Source organism: Cydia fagiglandana, chromosome 19 (genome assembly GCF_963556715.1).
Source record: "Cydia fagiglandana chromosome 19, ilCydFagi1.1, whole genome shotgun sequence".
NCBI classification, from domain to species: Eukaryota; Metazoa; Arthropoda; class Insecta; order Lepidoptera; family Tortricidae; genus Cydia; species Cydia fagiglandana.
Window position 1 is genome coordinate 396,859 of NC_085950.1, and position 18,583 is coordinate 415,441.

The 18,583-nt window shown below is 39.1% G+C and overlaps 1 protein-coding gene across 1 annotated transcript in view; it reads right to left on the minus strand.

The window, feature by feature from the left end:
- LOC134674154 (myrosinase 1-like) overlaps positions 1-18,583 on the minus strand; it is a 39,177-nt gene that overhangs the window by 1,007 nt on the left and 19,587 nt on the right. Inside the window, exons 10-12 of the mRNA XM_063532209.1 lie at positions 16,858-17,021; positions 15,844-15,993; positions 1,256-1,344 (exon numbers count right to left, since the gene is read on the minus strand). Coding sequence (XP_063388279.1) covers positions 1,256-1,344; positions 15,844-15,993; positions 16,858-17,021 — 403 coding nt within the window. The remainder of the gene's footprint in view (positions 1-1,255; positions 1,345-15,843; positions 15,994-16,857; positions 17,022-18,583) is intronic.

Below are 18,583 nucleotides of genomic sequence, written 5' to 3' on the forward strand. Positions count from 1 at the left end.
ATAGTAAATTGAGGTAAAATCACTCATTCACTCCGAAACAATTAGAGTGTGCGTTATAGGTATTGACAGCCTCTTAAGACTGCGTCGACCGTCCAGTGGCGCCCTCATTAGTGGAATTGTGTTTTATAATAAACCAATTAATTTCTGTACCTATACATGAATCAGTATAATATTTAGAGGTATTAATATTGTTGTCCTACTTATTCCCCAACTTTTGGTCTTATTCCGAAGTACCATTTCGTAAGTTTCGGCCCAGCCGAAAGGTTCGGCCGTTTTTTGGCCGAAACCGAAACTACAGCCGAAACATAATTTTTTGGCCGAAACTGGCCGAAACCGAAACCGAAACCGAACCTTCGGTCGGACACTAGCAAGAATACAAATGTCAAAGAAATATGAAAATTTATTTCTCAACAGCTTGTAAAGGCTCTCTCTTTACCTTATTCGTCAAAACCGGATAAATATAGTTTCGCTGACTGTACATACATACAATGGGTACAAGTACAGTCGCCATCAGATATATCGGAGCGGCCAAGGTGCTCACAAATATCGGAAGATCGGAACACGCCTCTATTTTGCAGGGCGCTAGAGTGCGTGTTCAAATATTTTTGACCACCTCGGCAGCTCCGATATATTTGATGACGAGTTTACAAGCGAAATGCACACTATCTGAATGACATTAGTCTGATAACTGACATCAATCGGTGTACGATCGAATTGTGCTGCTAGCACAGAATAAATAATAGGAAACTTCCTACAAAACCGAAGTTTGACAGCGGTTCAGGGTCGGATCATGCTGTCCCTTTCTAATATTTAATTATTTCACATTTTTATTTGTATTAATTTTTAACAAGCAGAAACGTCTGCGAACGATGCTCAATGCGATGTTGGGTGAGTTCAAGTCTCAACCAAGACAGTAATTTTTCCACTTTTAAATTTTTATTTGTATTAGGTATAAGTTAGGTTAAGTAATAATGCTATGCCCTTGCAGGGCTCATGTTTAAAACAACTCATTTGTTATTTAATACCCATATGTACAACATGAACGCAAATAAAGAACTTGAAACTTGAAATATGTGCCACTATCCCTTTCGGCTATGTACGGTTGTCAAAATTCAAGTCATTATCTTATCTGTGGTCGTGCAAAGGGACATCAAGTTGAGTCAACCCTAATAATTGCTCGGAGCAATGCTGAGCCGAGCGGAGCCGAGTTTGGCCGAAGTCAGGAGTCTCGCACCCCTACTGCTGGTCTACTTACTGGTATCCATCCACCCACTCGAAGTCGTCCATGAGCGACCACGCCGTGTAGCCGACCACGTTCACTCCGTCCTCTATGGCTAGCAGTACCTGAAAACTCATATAACTTCACTCCAATATTTACATGGCTTCATGAACCATGATGACTTCCATAGACCGGCCTTACGGACACTAAGAATGGTGCTGATTCAGCGGTGTCACTCACGAATTCGAGCCAATCGTGCAGTCTAACGCAACTAGTTGCGACCAATCGCGCGCGTGATGTGTACTCATCAACCAATCGCGTTGTGGCGCGACTGCACGATTGGCTCGAATTCGTGTGCGTGACACCGCTGTACTGGCACCATTCTAAGTGCCCATAAGGCCTATCTTTACGAAGTAATATATATAAGTCATTGATGATTTCATTCTTTTAATATTTATCTTGTATCTGGCTGGGACTCTGGGTCAAACTTTTAGAAAAAGGTCACCTCTGTGGAAAATACAATAAAAGTTAAATATCCCGTTTCTCTTATTTGAGTTTCAGGTAGGTACTGAATAATTTTTAAGAAAAAAAAACCGACTTCCGTGGGGGCCGATGAAAGATTATTGGAGATGGTACACTATGTAGAAAAGGAGGTAAAACCACCCACTTTTCTACTAGCATTTCGCTCCTGTATAATGGCTCCTCTACAGGATGGGCCAACGCCGCCCACTCCAAGGGACGCAGCCATGCGGTAGAATGAGATAGCAATATCACTTGCTCCCTCTAACGCATAAATGCGTCCCTTGGAGGGGCCGGCGTTGGCCCATCGTGAAGAGGAGCCATGAGGGTCGTAGTTCTAGCCTAACCTAACCCACTCCTCAGACAGCAGTTCGGTTCTGTGCGGGTCGCAGTTCGAACCTAATCAAACCCACTTTTCAAGTAGCATTTCGTTTCTGTAAGGCTCGCAGTTCTAACCTAACCTAATCCTTGTTCGGTTCTGTGAGGATCGCAGTTCAAACCTAACCTAACCCACTTAATGGCGCATGCCGTACGGTGTACGGGGGTTAAAGCGGGAGGGGCTAGTAAGATTGGCATCATCGTACTTTATACCTACATTAATTTTATGGTAGGTAATCATAGTTGTTTATTTAGTTAAGGTATCATAGTGGTTTTCTGGGTCAAGGTCCGGGTCCGAGACCGGGTCAGAGTCCGAAAATACAAAAAAATCTATACGTATGCCTTTAATATTTGAGGAGTTCCCTCGATTCCTTATGGATCCCATCATCAGAACTCGAGCTTGACAAAAATGTGGCTTAAAAACTTAACTTGCTTAACGAACATAACGAAAAGGAAAAATCGCCAAACGTGAACTATGCGTCGTTTAAGAGTTCTGTTCTGATTATCATCAGCAGTTCCACTTCATCAAATGCAACAGTTTTTAATGAAAATGCTTGATTTTCTGATGTAAATACAAAAATCTCTATACGCATGCCTTTAAGATTTGAGGAGTTCCCTTGATTCCTCATGGATCCCATCATAAGAACTCGAGCTTGACAAAAATGTGGCTTAAAAACTTAACTTGCTTAACAAACATAACGACGACGACAAATCGCCAACCGTGAACTATGCGTCGTTGAAAATGCTTGCAACCGTGAAAATGCTTGATTTTCTGAGGTAAATACAAAAATCTCTATACACATGCCTTTAAGATTTGAGGAGTTCCCTTGATTCCTCATGGATCCGATCATCAGAACTCGAGCTTGACAAAAATGTGGCTTAAAAACTTAACTTGCTTAACAAACATAACGACGAGGACAAATCGCCAACCGTGAACTATGCGTCGTTGAAGAGTTCTGTTCTGATCATCATCAGCAGTTCCACTTCATCAAATGCAACAGTTTTTAATGAAAATGCTTGATTTTCTGAGGTAAATACAAAAATCTCTATACCCATGCCTTTAAGATTTGAGGAGTTCCCTTGATTCCCCATGGATCCCTTCATCAGAACTCGAGCTTGACAAAAATGTGGCTTAAAAACTTAACTTGCTTAACGAACGTAACGAAGAGGACAAATCGCCAACCGTGAACTATGCGTCGTTAAAGAGTTCCGTTCTGATCATCATCAGCAGTTCCACTTCATAAAATGTCACTTTTTTGGGTGTATATGCTTGATTTGTTGATAAAAACCCAAAAATCACTATATGTATGCCTTTAAGATTTGAAGAGTTCCCTCGATTCCTCATGGATCCCATCATCAGAACTGGGTTTTGACAAAAACAGGACCAATCTGTATGCATATACATTCAATCGAAAAAAGAATTTTCAAAATCGATCTAGTAATGACGGAGATATGGAGTAACAAACATAAAAAAAAATAAAAAAAAAATAAAAAAAATCATACAACCGAATTGATAACCTCCTTCTTTGAAATTTGGAAGTCGGTTAAAAAATATAACCCGCCTGGGGGCTATTCATAAATTACGTCATTTCAAATTAGGGGGGGGGGGGTCTGGACATCGGATGATGGTAGCATGACGTAGGAGGAAACGGGGTCATTCGAAGCATGATTTTAGGGGCGGGGGGAGGGGGGCAACTTTAGATTCGTTTAACTTTGCGATGTCTACAGTACAGTCAGCAGCAGATATACCTGAGCGGGCAAGGTGTCGCGAACATATCGCGAACCGGCTAATAGCTGCCAGCGTCATGGGGTAGATGGCGCTCGCAGTCACGTTTAAGTTAAAATAACCGCTTCTAGGTTATGGTGATTTTTTGGGGAGACAAGAGGGTAGACGCCGAACGATAGGGATAAGGAGGAGGTTATGTGCGAACAAATCTACGGAGGGAGAATTTTGCTTTTGGATCAATTCAACGAGTTTCTTATGGTGTTATTATATTAATGATGTGTCTCTTGTAAATTGTGAACAGCGTATATCAGTAATCAGAGTGAACAGTGATCCGAGGGAATTGTTGATGGCTAATATGAACTTATGGTAAACTAGTGTGAGGAATGGGGTCGCTATAAGGGGAGGTTTGGAGGCGACTACGAAGTTCAGGAAACCAGGTGGATAATCAGGTGAAACTAATTTTATATGCAGGTAATAAAGTAGGACACCAGCAATGAGTGAATCGTCATCTCACTAACGTCCAGGCCTCATATAGGTATGTCGTATGATTACATATCGTTGACCAATCTCAGTAAAGGCATCATCTCATTCGATAGGTTAACAACCTGTGGTGAGCTTGACGACATGGTGGAGATGCTGGGATTATTTATGCACATGCATAATCATCATCAAAAGTAACATATGAAAAGTCAATTTATGTAATTATGCACGTACAACTTAAGAGTTAATTTTTTTGTTGGTTCAGGTCAATTTAATGTTTTTTTTCAGGCTTGAAATGAAGCCCATATTTATGTAATCCTATTTTTGCAAAAAGGCGTTAAGCTGGCGAATATGTTTGTGTTTCAGCGGAGCACATATGCAATTAAGTGCCTACATTTTATTGAACATTCTTGCTCTTTGATATACAAGAGATTGTAAATGTCAGTAAATATATATACATAGTTTAAAAAAAGGTATCTAAACACATGAATTTCCTTGGTATATTATTTAAATGCAATAATATAGTTTCAAAAATTCTTCTTGTAATACAAAATACTAAAAAGCTCGCTTTAATCTTTGAAAGCAGTGTGTTAATTAATCAGTCCTATAGAGTGCAAATTTGGAGTTGATTCCTCATGATAAGCAGTAGAATGGAATTCCAAGTGATGGTTTGGAATGATAAAAATATGTATTTGAAAGCATTAAGTTATATATTTAACGTTTCACAGCAAGTATTTGTCACTGGTTGATGTGATAAAAATGTTTGTGTCACCAGGGCTGCAAAGTTTGTTTTTAACCTACGTGCCTTGAACCAGTCGCAACGCTCAGTATTCCAACATTTCTATGTTATAAGAATGAGAGAGTGGCAAAGATTGTCACATCAGAAAAGATAGTACAATATTGGTATGTTTACTATAAATTCTGTCAGAGAGGTGTTTGTAATCAGTTTTTAAACACTAGCTTAGTAACACTACCTTCAACAAGAGCCATGGAACTGCTTAAGTCTCAGATTTCATTACTTTGAAACCAACCATTACGTACATTTTTCATTGAACATGTCTAAAAACGTGGGGGACGAAATGGACATTCAACTCAAGTTTGAACGCCCTAAGCAGTAGAAACTTTACACGTATCAGTAATAATCCAATAGAAACTGAAATACATATATGTCATGTATCAAAGAAAAGGTGAAGAAGCCAATATTTGATAAACATAACTTGATTTTTTCTCAAAGTTGTGAATAATCTCATTGTTCTCTTAAATATCATATGATTGGTACCGTTACCATACCCGCTCATGCCTAATAAGTTTAAGTTGAACAGGAGGTTTAATCGTAATCTATATTTAGGTTTCTGTTATGATTATGTTCACAAGAACATAGTTTCATTTTGATATTTATTATGTTTGATGATGTAGTTGACAAGTTGCTTTACTTGTTTAGATTTAGTTACCTGACCAATCTTTGATAAAATCATGCACTAATAAAAATTTACGACATTTTGGATCAAATAAGTCTTAAATGATTCACGGTTAAGGGAAAGGTAATCACGGTTCATATCCCGGTCGATATAAATACATTTTGAATTAAAGTTTGCTGGTCGATTTGTGAACCAGCATGGATCCTCTCAAACAACGACTCTATCACCTGAGCTAGAAGATTCAAATTATGCAGTTGACCAACAATTTAACATTACTACATCTGCATTATTATTAGTACATCTGTTTTTAAATTGGGTCTTAAGTGACGATTAGGACCTTTTTCGTAATTTAATTAGGTTTAAAGAAATTTTAATACTCATAAGAATATTACAATTCACTTACATGAGTTAACATACTTATATTAAGAATTAATTATCTTGCCGAGTACATTTTTATTTGTTACATAATATTAAGTGAAAAGTTCTTGCAAAATTGACTCAAAAATAATATATATGTAGGTAGGTATACATTTTTTATTTATTTTGCCCGCAGCAACTTACACAAGTAAGTACGCTTTATATTAGTTCCCATGCGCGAGCGCAGGCGCGAGGTCTCAGGCTAACCAGTACTACAGATCGCGGAATGCGTAGCGACTATGTGTGTTGGAGATCATGGTTACTGAGCTAGCTCGGGTGCGCCATTAACTTGCCCGCGCTCGGCAGGCGATCAGAATAGTACATAGCATGGTATAATAATAGTCAGTAACACAGCTTATAAAACAGAGGATGTACTTATAACTAAACAAACATTTTATATTTACATTTATAAAAAAAATATATATATATAAATTCATATTTCAATGTTAAATGTAATGTTCAAACAATTCAATGTAAGACATAAAAGAAATCGCATAAATGATTAGATCTGTTAAAATAATTATACTCGATTTTTTTTTGGCATCTATGCCTTTGCAATTTTGTTTGTAACGTTGCAGGAGTTAAGATCTTAATATTAAAATAATAATCATATAATCATAATCATAATCTCACATTCATTGTTCTGTGTGGCCGAATAGTTTTAGAACCAAATTGAAAGTTTATTTTAATGCGGGTAGTTGATATTATGGCTTACCAACTGTTGTTGCTTACAAACCAGTTTAGGTCTGACCTCCGATCTTGTGTATTTTCTATTACATCGGTATCTAGTTAAATTGGTGATAAACAATATTTTGTGATCATGATGTTCCACGCCAAGTTAATTCTTATTGGATTGCATGCTTTTCTAGAACATGCATTGCTTGCAGAATACCCGCTTCATCACAAATTATCAGCTCAGCCATGATTAAACTAGTTGTGAGCGCAAGCGTGGTGAATTGACAACAATTTATACTGCGTATCTTTTCATGAAACGAATGTATCATGTTTAACGTATTAGCCTTATACTTATATGATCAATATTTTTACAACAACACAATATTCTTTACATATGTAAAGGAACTTAACACATCACTTATACTATTGTGCAGAACGGGCGGTCTTATCGCTAAAAGATTGATATCTTCCAGACAAGCAAACCAGGCTATTATAATGGTATGTTTTGCGGATCCATATTTTCACTGGGCTTTAATCAGAATCATTGAGTTTATTTAAAAACTCGAATTTTACACTCACCTAGTTTGAAGGACTAGATCCACTCATATCATAAGATGTTAATTTGGAATTCCTTGCCTCGTCGTTGTTTGTTGTTACAATCGTAAGGAATTGTAACGGATTGGTTTCTTAGAAGTCGATATAATTTAGTTGTAATGTGCCTGGATGAAAATGCAGGAGGCAATTCAAATCAGATTACAATTTGATGTCATATGTACTCGTACAATGTACATACTACTCAAACTCAAAGGACTAGGAACATCATTGGAACTCAATCAGAATCACTCAGCCATTCCAATGGTACCAGCAAAGTGCCAAAAATGCCACTCGCTAGATTAAACAATAGTAACATACTCAATTGGCATGCATGATATTTCTGTTCTGAAAGATAAACGGGTAAAATGATTGTAAACGAATAAAAAACTGCCGAATTAATTTAAACAATATTCACTTACTTTACTTATGGATTGCGTATATCAGCGTTACATTAAGGTTCCAAAGACTTGTCTGTTGATGTAACAAAGTATAGTATCTCAATTTATTCCCAATTAACATTCCAATATAGATTGTTATCAGAGAGTCAGTAAATATCTACTTGGATAACGGTAAATGACAAAGGCAAAACTGTTTAGTATAAGTCACCACCAATACGTTTGCACTTGAGCAATACCCTAAGATATAGTGACTTCCTATTATTACTGAACCATTGATTCTTAGTGTGGAAAGTCCATAGATTAGTGATTAGATAAAGTAGTAGTAGTAATCATTTTATTGTACACAACACAGGTTTACAAAAATAAATTACAGTAATGGAAGTACAAAGGCGAACTTATCCCTATAAGGGATCTCTTCCAGCTAACCTTCGATAAAGATTAACGAAACTTCTGAATTGTGTATATATGTACATACGATGAGACGATGACCCAAACCTAAAGGGTTAAAAATGCTAAAATAAATTATTATTGAAAAGACTCCCAATAAAAGGCATACTTATTGAATGGCCTACTGGTTTCTATATTATCTGCTAACTGATTAAGATACTTTTTAACCGACTTCCATTTCATAGAAGGAGGAGGTTCTGTATTCGGTTGTGGCTATTTTTTTTTTTTTTTTTTTCTATGTACGTTCACCGATTACTCCGACATCCGTAGTCCGATTTGAGTAATTCTTTTTTTGTTTGAAAGGAGCTACCTCCGAGTTGGTCCCATTTTAATTTGGTTCTGTTCTGATGATGGGATCCATGAGGAATTGAGGGAACTCCTCAATTTTTAAAGGCACATACATGGTGATTTGGGTGTTTTCTTAAGCAACTCGAGCATTTTCTCCCGAAAACCACCACTTTGATGAAGTACACCTGATGATGATGATTGTTTTGATGATAATGATGATGATTTTTTAAATGTAGTATGTTCGGCGATTACTCCGGCACCTGTGATCCGATTTGAGTAATTCTTTTTTTGTTTGGAAGGAGTTACCTCCAAGGTGTCTCCGTATTATTTTTGGTTCTGGTCTGATGATGGAATCCATGAGGAATTGAGGGAACTCCTCAGTTTTTATAGGCACGTGTAAAGTGATTTCGGTGTTTTCTAAAGTAACTCGAGCATTTGCTTCCGAAAACCGCCAATTTGATGTAATGCAAGTGTAGCCTTACCACGAGTTTGACATTGACATATTCGCTAAGTTACGGACGCTAACGTCTTCGTAACTTACTTTTTATGCATCTCGCTCGCACTAATATGCCAGTACGAGCGAGATGCAAAGAAAGTAAGTTACACACACGCTAGCGAATAATTCAATCTCGAACTTTTGGTAAGCTGGTAAGGCTACTGATCGGGGGTTAGGGTTAGGAGTTAAGGGGTCGGGGAATGGCGGTTGAAGGGCTGCTGGTTCAAGGTCGAGGGGTTTATGGATCAGGGGTTGATGCGCTGTGAGGTAGAGTGATCGGGGGGTTGAGGGATTGGGTCAGTGGCGGGGCGAAGGATGGATTTAGTGTAGTGACAGGAATTATAATTTCCCAGACGGACTCGAGAAAATCCCTGATTACATATTTATTAAAGTAGTTACTACACGAATTTAGTGTTAATCATGATGTTGTTTTTCATTCATGCGTCGCGCTCTTAACAATGCGTTAAAACTAAAAATGGAAAAATAAAAACTTTTTACAAAAAAAAGAAAACCGACTTCAAAAAGGATGAAATAAAATATTATCCTTTTTAAGTCTATGCGTTACCAACTGATATGTTTGAAGTCGGTGCCAAGCCAAGTAGTAACAATACCCGTCAAAAATAATCAGCTTTATGACTATAAATCCCATTGGAACTGTACTAATAACTATTATAAATGTGTAAGTAATTCTGTCTGCCTCTTTGTCGTCTTTACTTGGCTAAACAACTGAACCGCTTTAGGTGAAATTTGGCAAGAACGTAAATTCCTTGAATTGTTTTATATTTTGAAATGTAGTCCTCTGAATAAGGGACGGGAAATAACTCAGTCCCAATCCCACGCTTGCGTGCCGACAAACATGGTACGGACTGTTCCAAGAAGGTTTGATCGTGTGTTCTGGGGTGTGTTCTTAGGTACAGTCGACGTCAAAGATATGTTTACGCTTTTGCACCTTACTCCTTTGTAATAAGACGAAAAGTGTAAACATATTTTTAACGTCGACTGTACCTACAGAAAGTACGTTCATTGTCGTCGTGTAAGGCAATCCAACGTACAACCTTATCGAATCGCACCAAAATCATGGTATGCTTCAAAAGTTGGCTTGGCACCGACTTCAAACATATCAGTTGGTAACGCATAGACTTAAAAAGGATAATATTTTATTTCATCCTTTTTGAAGTCGGTTTTCTTTTTTTTGTAAAAAGTTTTTTAAGTACATACTTTACTTTTACTCGAACAGAAATAGATAAGGGAGTGGGAGATAATTTAATGAATAGCCATGCATAACTAATATGATTTTGTTAAATGAATTGGAATCAAGCAACACATATTAATTGATATCGCCTACCCAATCGAGATACTAAATACTAAAGTATACGACCCTACATATTCATAATAATTATAGAGACAGTAGTAAGACCATGGTGGATAGGTTTCTGAATAAGAGGAATTCTTAAGTATTCGGTTATTTAAAAAAAAAATGTAATAAAGTATTTTTAACAATGATAGTAGTCATTATCCCACTCAGTGCAAGTAGTTATAAAATTAAATGATGGTATAATGACAAAGACATGTGGCGAACCTTTTTCAGTTGCTTACCTCCGCCTGCGAAGCAGGCCGCTAAGTCAACACAAGAGCATTTGTTACAGAGTATATTACCTATGTATAGGTAACGAAAAGGAATAGCAGGTATTCGCTGCGTGCAAAGCAAGTGGTGGGGGGAGCCGAAACAAACTCAGCGCTTGATGTGGCTAAATATGACAAGTTTGCAAGCAAGTGTTTCTGTCAATTCACATACTTTTCAGTTATTTTGTTCACGTTTCTTTTGCCTTAAAAATCATATTTACAATAAAAATGGGCCACGATAGATGTTGTGTGGTAAACTGTAATAATACTAGACGGTCTAGACGAAACATTAATAATAAATAATAATTTTATAAATTTCAACACTAGGCTAGAAATTAGCTTTTTATATCATATCATATAGTATCTATTCCAGGCTCAACAGCGTATTGGCTAAATATCTTATTTCGTCTGTCAACACAGCTTTTGCTTAGATGTTAATAAAATAGTATAGATAATACAGTGTGTACCAACATTCGGTGATTGTAATATTATGTAGTTATAATGCCTGTATTGCCTGTTATTGAAAACTGCAAAGGCTTACCTTTGGAACGTATATAGTTGTCTGTCGTCTATCACAGCAGACATTGTGATGCGAGTGAACATTATTTTTAACACAAAATGTGTTGATTTAAACCTGTGAAGAAGGAAGGAAAGGGTGATAGGTAACTTCAATTAAGTATTAAACTTTTTATGTTATAGTAAAAGGAAGAGATTAATCATGAGCCAAGTAATTATTGGTGTAGTTATGATCGTGGCATCAACTGTTAGCTTGATTATCAGATTTAATCAGAATATTGAGATATAAAATGCAGGCTGCAGCTACACAAGAATCAGAATCACAATTAAAATCAGATGTCATATAATGAAGTACAATAGGTATCTGTCTTCATTAATTTTAATATTGCTGTGAAATATCGGAGTGTTAAGGAAATGGTATTTGTTTTATGTACGACTACTACAGGAGCAATAGTCACAAGACAGTTATCAGCCTTATTCGTTGCACTATCCTCTTGAGTCACAGTGTACAGTTGGACACCTGTCCTGTGTGGTTCTTCACCAGTGCTCACCATCAGTACCTAGATATGCTAGCCTGTAATGTGGCTTTGTCTTTAATATTTTTCTGTTCGCCCACCGTGTGGCCATACGTTCATCCCTATCCCTACGCTTCCTTGCCATGTGGCCAGTGATTATGAGCTTCTCCAGACTATAGGGTCCTCTTCTGCCTCGATAGCAGAAGAAAGTACGTGCGCGATGAGTACAAATAGTGGATAACCTCGGTTTCATGTTGGGTTCGTCGAGACTTGATGCAATTTCACCTACTGCGTTCAAGCATTCTTCGCCAGTACCACATCTCAAATGCATCTGTCATATGGTGGGTTTCAGTTTAATAGTCTAGGTTTGGTATGAAATCGGTGTTGCCACGTTGTAATTAAGGACTGCTTGGAGCAATTTGGAACTGAACGCGCGAGATTATGGGAAATACAATAGTAATAGTCATAGGTAGACAGAGAGATCAGTAACGGACCAGAGATGACAAATCGCAGCCGTGATCCTACTCAGCTCAGCTCAGACATCGTGCTTACGGTGTCTGATGATCCGATGGCTTAGTCGCTCACACCAATCTCAGGATCCTGCTTTCAGTCTCAGATCAGAGATCAGTTAGTTTAGCACAGATATCAATTAATCATATAATTATCATATCAAAGATCATATTATTAATCAGTTCAGCACAAACATTGATGAATGCTCAGACCAATCTCAGGATCAAATTATTAATCAGCTCAGCACAAACATTGATGAATGCTCAGACCAGTCTCAGGATCTTGTTCTTTATCAGCTCAGCACAAATACAGATGAACAATCGGATCAGTCTCAGAAACGGTGTACCTCAGCACATATCTATAACATCATCAGAAATTGTACGAAATCTCAGGTCATGCCGATTCACAGCGCCAAAGCCTAGAGAGGCATTCAGAGGATGAAAATCTCAAATACATTATTATTCACATTAGTGTTCTTATCATCTAATTGTTGATTTATTTACATGTTTGCCTATGAACATCTAATTCCAATTAAAAGAGTAGCTTCTTCCTGCGGGGCGGGAGTGTCGCGAACATATCGCGAACCGGCTAATAGCTGCCAGCGTCATGGGGTAGATGGCGCTCGCAGTCACGTTTAAGTTAAAATAACCGCTTCTAGGTTATGGTGATTTTTTGGGGAGACAAGAGGGTAGACGCCGAACGATAGGGATAAGGAGGAGGTTATGTGCGAACAAATCTACGGAGGGAGAATTTTGCTTTTGGATCAATTCAACGAGTTTCTTATGGTGTTATTATATTAATGATGTGTCTCTTGTAAATTGTGAACAGCGTATATCAGTAATCAGAGTGAACAGTGATCCGAGGGAATTGTTGATGGCTAATATGAACTTATGGTAAACTAGTGTGAGGAATGGGGTCGCTATAAGGGGAGGTTTGGAGGCGACTACGAAGTTCAGGAAACCAGGTGGATAATCAGGTGAAACTAATTTTATATGCAGGTAATAAAGTAGGACACCAGCAATGAGTGAATCGTCATCTCACTAACGTCCAGGCCTCATATAGGTATGTCGTATGATTACATATCGTTGACCAATCTCAGTACAGGCATCATCTCATTCGATAGGTTAACAACCTGTGGTGAGCTTGACGACACAAGGTGTCCAAGAAAACATATACACTTTAATCGTCACAAAAATAAGGACATCTAAGTTGTCATTTTAGCGTAGGCTTTCAGTTTGTCACATATATCTTAACGTCTGAGTTTTTCTTTAACACATACACCCTTATTTAATCACAATGTCAATAACGGTTACAAAGTCAGTGGTAACTAAGCACTCAAATTCAAGCTGCTGTCATTAATACCTACACGCACTGCCAATCACGTACGTCAGCAGCCAGGGTGCCACCAGTTGCTAAGCAATTGTTATTTCAATGGTAACTAAGCATCAACATTTTATCTGTTTAACTTTTAAAAAAATACTGTAGTTACTACGAATTGACACCTCCTTTCTTAAAGAAGTATTTTATCGTCAAGTGTCAAACTTAGACAATAAATAAGTATTTAGGTTCTACGAGAATGATCGGTTTTTTATTTTAACTGTCATAGGCGGCCGTTCTTCCAAATCGTAGAGCATATTATATGTTAATATATTTATTTAGCCCACTTATTGTACTAAAATATACTATATAGTACTAAAATACGATGCTCCGAATCGATCAAAGAACGAAGGAGAAAATAATAGAATTGGAACTTAACACGTTCACTGTCCCAATCTGACATATAAACCTTATGGCTTTGTAATAGAGGCTAGCCGTGGCCCCACGTGAGGAGCACGGGCAGTAAAGGTGTTAAGCATATCCAACTATGACTCTCATGATCCGCAAGAACGGTGCCTCCTCTTTTATAGATGTACCTATGCGATAAAACCATCACTGCCATGCATATACCTACGCAACATGCTAACTGTTGACCATAGGAATGACGAAGTTTTTACAACTTAGCAGAGAGGATAGAGTATACGGAGTTATATACAGTAGGTATCAGAGCGAAAGGCCAAGAAAGAGACCCCATTAATTGTTAGGTCATACTGAGCAACTTTTACTATGGGACCCGGAAAAAAATTTACTCTCCCATAGAAAACTTCAATATCAGACCAGCAAAATGTATGAAACTTCCAATTATTTTTCCGCATTTTCGGGGTTGGTCCAATAGTAAAAGTTGTTCAGTATGACCTAAACATTAATGGGTCTCTTTCTTGGCCTTTCGTTCTGATACATACTGTATATCTTTGAACTTATTGTTAGTATAACCTAGCAGTAAACATCAAATGGCATTCCGCACAGGAGTAATCTAAGGAACGCCCACTGCGGGTTCAAACCTACAACGTTCTGTTAGAAAGTCGTACATACGCTACATGTGACATATCTTCAAAAAACATATAAACTAATGCGAAATTAATATAAAACCACAAATTAATAATAGAAATGAAACCCAAAAAAAGCTGTAATCTCTAGGTGCGTCCGACTGAGATTTGAACCCGTGGTCTCTGCTTTGAAAAGCAAACGCCTTAGTAACAAGACCACAACGTGCTTTGACAATTGGCTCTAAATTCGGCTTCAGTTAGTTTTCGCTATGTGTCACTCATTCGTTTCGATGATTCTATTCAATAAAAGAAATAGTTTGCAGTAAGTTGACTGACAGGCCCCTGTGACCCCTGTCAATGGTTGAAGGGCAAAACGTGAGATAGATGTATGTGATGACAAGACTGTACTGCTTTCGATGATTGTCAAAACGCTTTACCTGAAATTAGCATGGCTATTATTCATTCAATATACGACCATACATGTATGCTTTAAACGTCTATTTTTCCATATTGTTCAGATATATTTGACACGTTGACCGCTTAGATACCAGTGGTTTTTTGACAGCTAAGGTATCAATGATTTGTTGTAAGTGTAGAAATTAATGAATAGCGACTGTTAAGATACTTGTGACATGTTGAGCGCTCACAAGTAAATGCTACCATGACAGTCAACAACTCTTTGACAGTTTAAACGTTTACCTCTCTTTGAGCACCTCGAGTGTATAGCGACTTCTGCTGCTGACTGTACCCCTAGTGTACATTCGATAGCGTGTAAGTTTCTAAATCGCCCCGCTTGGCGCGCTGTTCAAAATCCCATACAACAATAGACATAAACGCGACCGCACGTCACGCTATCGAATGAAATGTACACTAGGGGCTCTAGAAATAGGCGAACAAGTTAAGCATGGTATAACATGTGATCTACTCAGGAGGCTAACCTGTTCCAAGTAGTCGTGGATGTAGTGGACCCGGCCCGTGTCGTGCAAGGTGTCGTCGCTGGAGCACCCGTTCTCGGTGATCAGGACGCGGACGGCGCCGTACAGCTGACGCGTCAGGTTCAGCATGGTATAACAATATGTGAATGACTATGGTGAGGCTAACCTGTTCCAAGTAGTCGTGGATGTAGTGGACCCGGCCCGTGTCGTGCAAGGTGTCGTCGCTGGAGCACCCGTTCTCGGTGATCAGGACCCGGACGGCGCCGTACAGCTGACGCGTCAGGTTCAGCATGGTATAACATGTGAATGACTATGGTGAGGCTAACCTGTTCCAAGTAGTCGTGGATGTAGTGGACCCGGCCCGTGTCGTTCAAGGTGTCGTCGCTGGAGCACCCGTTCTCGGTGATTAGGACGCGGACGTCGCCGTACAGTTGACGCGTCAGGTTCAGGTTCTGCCGGAAACCTTCAGGATTCACCTTTATCATATAACAAATAAAACGTTTGAAAAATATCATTGCATCCAAGTCAGAAGCCGCTGGCAATAGGAAGACACTCCTGACTTCGGGCATTCTCGGCTCCGTTCGGCTCAGCATTGCTCCGAGCAATTATTAAGGCCCCTGTACACAATGGGCCAGTCTGGGGGACGCATTTAGGTATGCGTTGACACAACTTGACGTCCGTTTGCGTGCACGACCACAGATAAGATAATGACTTGAGTTTTGACAACCTTAAATGGTCGAAAGTGATAGTGCCATACATTAGAAAGGGACATCATGATTCGTTCCTGAATCGCTGTCAAACTTCGGTTTTGTAGGAAGTGTCTTTTGTATACGGTAGTAGGTACATTACTTATTCTGTGGCACCGAGCACGACGTGTAGTGGTCCAGGGCGTCCACGGACCGCCTCTTAAGGCGAATTAAGGAGCGACTTCTGCACTGTCATCATCATCATCATCTCAGCCGAAAGACGTCCACTGCTGGACAAAGGCCTCCCCCAAGGATCCACAGGGAACGGTCATTCGCTGCCCTCAACCCACAGGTTCCCGCGACTTTAACCAGATCGTCGGTCCCTCTAGTCTGGGGCCTTCCCACGCTGCGTCTTCCAGTACCTGGTCGCCACTCGAGAACCTTTCTGCCCCTTTGCACTGTACATGAACGGAACTAACCCCCGACCTACCCTAAGCCACCCTGAGCCGTCGCTGGGCTACTGTTCCCTGCCCTCCAGCACCGCGCCGACCTCCTCGACACTCTCGAACATGTACTGTCCCGGCTGCTCGCCCGGTTTCAGTGCGCGCACTGTGCGCGACGTGTAGTGGTTCAGTGTACATGAGCCTAACCTACCCTGAGCCACCCTGAGCCGTCGCTGGGCCACTGTTCCCTGCCCTCCAGCACCGCGCCGACCTCCTCGACACTCTCGAACATGTACTGTCCCGGCTGCTCGCCCGGCGTCAGTGCGCGCACTGTGCGCGACGTGTAGTGGTTCAGGGCGAAGAAGTCGAACGAGCCTGCAATCAAACTTTGTATGTAAGAAAGAAAGTAGCTCTCACTGACCGGCATATATTTGCGGCATTTGCAGCCGAAACTCTGGGACCGTGGTGCCCAGGGGCCCATAAACTAGTTCGGCAACTTTCTAAAAAAATATTTGAGGTCACCGGGGACCGTAGGGCTGGCTCGTTCCTCGCCCAACGGATCGGCATAGCCATCCAAAGGGGGACCGCAGCCAGCCTTATGGGAACCCTTCCACAGGGTTCGGACCTGGGTGATCTAGCCTAATATATACATATTCGGCTAGATCACCCACATTATGTTATATATATAACCGTGGGGCTCAGTCAATTTGTGTAAAAATGTCCTGTAATATTTATTTATTTATATATATTTTTTTAGGTATTAGTTTTAGTTTTTTAGGTAGTTTTATAATTTTAGGTTAATTTTATTCTAAGTTTGTTTTTAATTATGTTTAAGGTTTTATAAAATAAAATGATATAACAATAAATAATTAGAAAGAAAGTACATACAGTATTACGGCAGTAAGTACATACCGTCAACCGAGGTGAATATGGATAAACGATCGGTAGCGAAGAGCTGGCCCACACCAGCAACACCGTCATTGTAACCTGTAAACCTATGAAAATGTACCCGGCTGGTTACATAATACCTAGGGATGTAATAAAGGAAAGAACACACAAGAGTCCACTTGATAGCTGTTTTATTTCTTCTCTCAAAACTCCTACATACCCTAAAATTACGTCTTCTAGCTCAGACTGCTAACGGTAGAGCTGTTGGTTCATTAATATCTGTATTCTTACACTTAGGATAAACCACCAACAAACTAGTTGTTTAATTAAATTTTATTCAGATAATTATAACACGAAAAGTTACACCTGGGCCCAGTTTTATAAAGTTACAAGTTACAAGTTTACAGGCGTTTACTGGCAACACTTGCTCCGTTTTTTACAATTTGCGTTTTATAAAAGTACTGTGTTACAATTTTACAGGTTACAGGTACAAGTGCCTGTAGCTCAACCATAGACGAAAATACGGGAGTTTTATAGTTTTAAACTCATAATCGAACAGGCGTTTTATAAAAAAATTGTAAATTACAAGTGTAGACTGGTACACTTGTAACAAAAACTTACATACGTCTTGAGTCCTGTAACATCACAACAGCAGTTACTTGTAGACTCGTTTTCTGAGAGATTTCAAACTTTACTCTTTATTGTTAAGCACCAACGCCAACGATTGTGCCAGGGCATGCATACTTTTCCATGCACTGACCTTATCAGTTTTTGTTAATGTATCTGAAATATATAGTAGTGTACCCTATGATGGGCGTGGAACCAGTAATGGGACAAAAAACCACAAATCCTGTAAAATAAGTGTCTAAAAGTAGTTTATAAACACTGCCTGTATATTATCATAAATAAGAGTCCTAGAGCTGTTTCAGTTTGAATTTTTATTAAATTGGGTTGTTTTTTAAGAAATTGGCGTCAACCCAAAAGTTGTCGTGTCACTGAAAAAAAATACCACTACGAATTCTTAACAACTTCGCTAAGAGAGGTGAGTT